The sequence below is a fragment of the Budorcas taxicolor genome, chromosome 6 (genome assembly GCF_023091745.1).
Source record: "Budorcas taxicolor isolate Tak-1 chromosome 6, Takin1.1, whole genome shotgun sequence".
Taxonomy (NCBI): Eukaryota; Metazoa; Chordata; class Mammalia; order Artiodactyla; family Bovidae; genus Budorcas; species Budorcas taxicolor.
Window position 1 is genome coordinate 116,753,644 of NC_068915.1, and position 4,954 is coordinate 116,758,597.

Here is a 4,954-nt window from a genome sequence, read left to right on the forward strand (position 1 = left end):
TCCGGACGAGAGGAAGCGAAGCGAACCGCGACAGCCTCTCGCGCACCGCACTCTTCCCCGGGCTGCGCGTCTGTCGGTCGGGCCCGGGGTGCCGTCCGTGTGTCCCGCGCGGGGCCCGCCTCCTCCGCCCGGGACCGTTCGCAGCCAATTAGGCGCGCGCGCTAACGAGGGCGGCGGAGCCCGCGGCCGCCGGCGGGCGCACGTGTGTGCGGCGAGTGGGCGCGTGGGCGCCGCCGGCGGGGCCGCCATAAAGGAGCCGGCCCGGCGCGAAGGGCGCTTGAGGCGGCGGCGGAGGCGGCGGCAGCAGCACCGGCCGAGCGCGGGGCGCGAGCCGAGTCGCGGCCGCCGGCGCAGGACCGAGCGGCGGCGCCCGGGCCGCCGGGGATGGGAGCCCAGTAGCCGGAGGGGCCCGAGCGGCCGACGCGCGGGAGGCCGGCATGAGCGCGAGCGGCCCGGCAGCTCCCGGGGACGGTCCCGCGCTGCCGCCGCCGCCGCCAGCGCCAGGCCCAGGGCCCGCACCGCCCGCGCCCGGCGCCGCGCGGGACGCCATGGACGGGCGCGCGGAGACGCCTGCCTTCCCGCGGGCCGGAGCCCCGCCGCTCGCCGCCAGCGACACGGTGCCCGCGGCGCCCGAGGGGGCTGGGGCGGCCCGGCCCGGCCCGCCGCCGCGCCCCACCTCCTTCTCGGTGCTGGACATACTGGACCCCAACAAGTTCAACAGCAGAAGACGCCGCTGTGTGCTGCTGGGCCCTGTGGCGTCCGCTGCCTGCGCCCCGTGCGCCCCGGCCCCCGCCGCCCCGGGACGCCCGCCGCGCTCGCAGGAGCTGGAGCGCCGCGCCCTCGTCGCCGCCGGAGCTGGAGCCGGGACCGGAGCTGAGCAGCCGCGTGAGTAGGACAGGGCCGGCGCCGGGTCTCCAGGGCCGGGGCACGGGCCGCGGCTACGCGTTCGCGCTCCCAGGACCCCTCGGCGAACCTGGCCGGCCCGGCGAGAAGCTCTGTGGGAAAGTTCGTAGCGCGCGGGGTCCGCACCAGCCCGCCCGCCGCCTGCGTCCGAGCCGGGCTCCGGTCCCGCACCGCCCGGTGCCTCCCAGCTGGCTCCCCGGGCCGGCGCAGGGCTGCAGGCCGCACGGCCGGCGCAGGTTTGGCCACTGCGCGCCCTGGGCATGGCGGGCTCGCGCGCGGTGACCTCCCCACTCCCGCCGCAGCCTCCCGAGGCCCCCGCCCTTCATTCATTTTTTCCCTTTTTTTTTTCTTTCTCTTTCTCTCTCTTTTTTTGGGGGGACAAATCAGACTAATTGTGACAAAACGCTGGTTATCTCTGGAAAAACAATTAAATCCCTTCGATTACAGTTAAGGGGAAATGTGCTTAGCGGCGGAAAGCAACCGCTAATGGGGCGGCCCGAGCCCCGGCCCGGTCGATATCCCATTACGGCTGCATGCATATCTCTTTCAAGCACCTTGCAAACTCCCCCCGAACATCTAAATTATAGGGTCAAAATTCGGATAATTACTCGATTAAAACCTATTACACTTATTAGGGGCCGCTATTGATCGAGAATTGCATTCGACCCGCTCCTGATTGCTTTCGGTGCCCCCTCCCCTGGCCCTTCCTCCAGCCAACTTCCTGGGCCCTCTGCCTGGCAGAGAGAGGTGCACAAGGTGGGCAAGGCTAGGGGGCAGGCAGGGCTGGGGGGCCTTTCCAGGAGAGGGGCCTCCAGTTTGGGGTGCCCTCAGAGCTGGACTGATATGAAGGAGAAACAACCCAGGCAGACTGGAGGGGCCCCTTCAGGCTTCCCCCCGGGCGAGGTTCTGGGAGTTTCCACATAGAGCCTCCACTCAAACGGGGAACAGTCAGAAGGCCCAGTTCCCCGGGTTCAGGGAGGGGTGGTCAGCCCCCTTCCTCAGTCCAGCCCTGGGCAGAACAGGAGCAAAGTGCTCTCGGCTCGTCTTGGCGCAGCCTCTGCTCGCGGCGAGGGGTACGTGGGGGCCTGGAGGCGTCTCCCAGGACTGCATGTGGCCTTTATTCTCCAATTCTCAGGGCCGCCCTCACGGGGCCTGGTGCCCGACCTCGAGACACGGTGCTGGGGGCTTGTCCTGGCTGCTTTCCTGGTTGTACGACCACCTGTGGGAGCCAGGGCTGCTTAGAAACCCCCCTGCCCCACACCAGGCCGCCATCAGGTCAGATGCTGTCCTCCAAATTTCTGAGATTCGGATTGCAGCCGCCTTGCGTGGCTCTGCCTGGAGGATCTGGGGCTGCTGCTCAGACAGGCTGAGCGGAGACTCCATCCCGGGGATCTCAGCGCTGCCCTGGACCCCCGCCCCCAGGCCGGGATTTCCCGGTCAGGCCCAGTCCAGGCCCGCTGGGGCCTCAGCCCAGGGGCCAAGTTCTAGGCCCCGAGGCTCGAGGTAGGGATGGATCCAGGGCAGCGTTTTTGGTCCGCCGAAATCGCCTCCGGTAGCGGGCTCCACCCTCACCCCAGGCCTCTGGTCCGGCCCACTCTTAAACGCTCAGTAATTGGCTGGCCCGGAGCCTTGCGGTAATTGGAGGGTAATATACGCCGAAATAAATTAAATGGCCGTTAACTAGTTTGTACATTACACAAAATGAGTTTAATTAAGTTTGTATCTGCCCCGCGGATCGATGGGATCCTTCCCCCTCGCCGTAAGCCCGGCGGTCCGGTCTGCCCCGCTCAGGCAAAGGCGCAGACCCGGGAGACGGCGGGAAGAGGAGCCGCGGGAAAGGAGGAGTGCGGGGGAGGGGGGCACGGGAGGAGGGAGGGACGGGCAGGGAAACGAGAGCGCCCCGGGGCCGGGGAGGCGGCAGAGAAGAAACGGAAACGGGAGAGGGGGGCTCGATTCGGGGCGCGGGACGGCGGGGACGAGCGCGGAAGGGAGCGCGCCGGTCCTAACTGTCCTGTCCTCCCGCCCCGCCCGGCCCACAGACGCCGGCGACCCCTGCAAGGCGGACGAGGCAGAGGCGAACGGCTACAGCAGCGGCGGCGGCCGCAGCCCGAGTGCAGACAGCGGGGACGAGGCGCCCGACGACGACGACGACGACGAGGACGAGGCGGGGACGGTGCGCGGCGCGGAGGCGCGGGGAGGCGGCGGCGGCGGCGGCGGCGGCCTCGGGGCCCGCGGGTCGGGCTGCCAGGGAGAGGCCGAAGCGCCCTCAGGCGCCGTCGACGAGGCCGCGGCCCCGGGGCCCCGCGGGACCTCGCCCGGAGTCCCGGGCCCGCAGGGAGCCGCGGCGGCGGCGGCGCCTGGGGGCGCGGGGACGGCCTCGCAGGGCGCGGCGGCGGCGACCGCGAAGCCCAAGCGGAAGCGCACGGGCTCCGACTCCAAGTCCGGGAAGCCGCGGCGCGCGCGCACCGCCTTCACCTACGAGCAGCTCGTGGCGCTGGAGAACAAGTTCAAGGCGACGCGCTACCTGTCGGTGTGCGAGCGCCTCAACCTGGCGCTGTCGCTGAGCCTCACCGAGACGCAGGTGAAGATCTGGTTTCAGAACCGCCGCACCAAGTGGAAGAAGCAGAACCCCGGCGCCGACACCAGCGCGCCGACCGGTGGCGGCGGGGGCGCGGGCCCGGGCGCGGGGCTGCCCGGCGGCCTCAGCCCGCTCAGCCCGTCGCCGCCCGTGGGCGCGCCGCTCGCCATGCACGGCCCGGCGGGGTACCCAGCGCACGGCCCCGGCGGCCTGGTGTGCGCCGCGCAGCTGCCCTTCCTGTCGAGCCCGACGGTGCTCTCGCCCTTCGTGCTGGGCTCGCAGACCTACGGCGCTCCCGCCTTCTACGCGCCGCACCTCTGAGCGCGGCCATGGGGCCGACCGGGCGGCCCAAGGACCCGAGGGCGCCCGCGGGCCGGCTCTTTGGCAAGGCCGCGGTCGCTGACTCTGTATATAGCCGATTGCTACAGAAGAGTTTTAAATTTATAAACGACTGTCCGCGTGCGTTGGGGCCGAGCTCGGTCCGCTCGGAAGCACTTTGCCGAACTCTACCCAATCAATAAACCGAAGGAGGCCCGCGTCCCTCAAGCTGCTCGCTGCCCTTCGGGGGGGACTTTGGCTCGACCCAGGTGCCACTTGCGGGCCGTGGGCCCCCGTTTCCCCGCCGTCCCGGGTTCCCGTGGCCAGGCTCGCGCGTCCTGCGCCCCGAGTTCTCCCACGTGCTTGCGACCTTCGCTGCGGAGCCTCCAGCCCCAGAGAACCAGGTCCCCTGCCTTCCCTACTCCTTCCGTCCCCCAAGCCTCGGGACCTCCTCTTCCCCTCCCCCCGCGGGGAGCGCCTGGGGGGTGAGGAAAGGCCGGGGCTGGCGGGCCGCAGCAGGGATCGGGTCTGCCCCGACCCCGTGCTCCTGCCTCGCTGCGCCTTGGCCCCGCCAGTCCTGAGCACCAGGACTGCCGAGGTGGAGGGGGCGTCTGCAGCTTTCCGGGGAGGCTCCTGAGCCCAGCCCGCGGGGTCCCGTGCAGCCGCGCCTCTCCGCCCGCAGCCCGGCGCCGCGCCCCCACTTGCTGGCTCCTGGAGTGCGGGCGGGGAGGCAGGCGGCTGAGAGAGCCGCCCCGGATGCGGGCGCTGCTGCGCAGTGATGGGGGTCCCCTTCGCCGGCACTCAGGGTGGGCTCCCACGGTCGCTGGACACCGAGTGGCGGCGCCGTGTGCCTGCCCAGCTCCGCGGCTGCTCCATGGCCGAGCCCTGCGCCCGCGGGCGGACATCCCTCTCCGTGAGCAACTCCCGTGTTCTCAGAGGGACTCTTTCCCGTGCTGGTCACCGACCACGGGGCCAGAGCTGGGGCTGAGGCTGGGGTCGTGAAGGAAGAGGACCCTGCGGCCAGTGGGTGACAGCCACCGCCGGCCGGTGGGGGTGGAGGAGGGCGCCCAGCGTTGCCCTCAACGTGTCCAGCGGGCAGTGGGTGGAGGAGGGACGGGAGTTGGGGTGGGGCGGCTAGACTGCCCCGCCCCGCGC

General features: G+C 71.2%; 1 protein-coding gene across 1 annotated transcript; it reads left to right on the plus strand.

The window, feature by feature from the left end:
• The first annotated feature begins 437 nt into the window (after window positions 1-437).
• NKX1-1 (NK1 homeobox 1) lies at window positions 438-3,802 on the plus strand. The gene is made up of 2 exons (XM_052642397.1): window positions 438-885; window positions 2,943-3,802. Exons 1-2 carry the CDS (start codon window positions 438-440, stop codon window positions 3,800-3,802), a joined length of 1,308 nt encoding a protein of 435 aa, XP_052498357.1.
• Window positions 3,803-4,954: the final 1,152 nt, after the last annotated feature.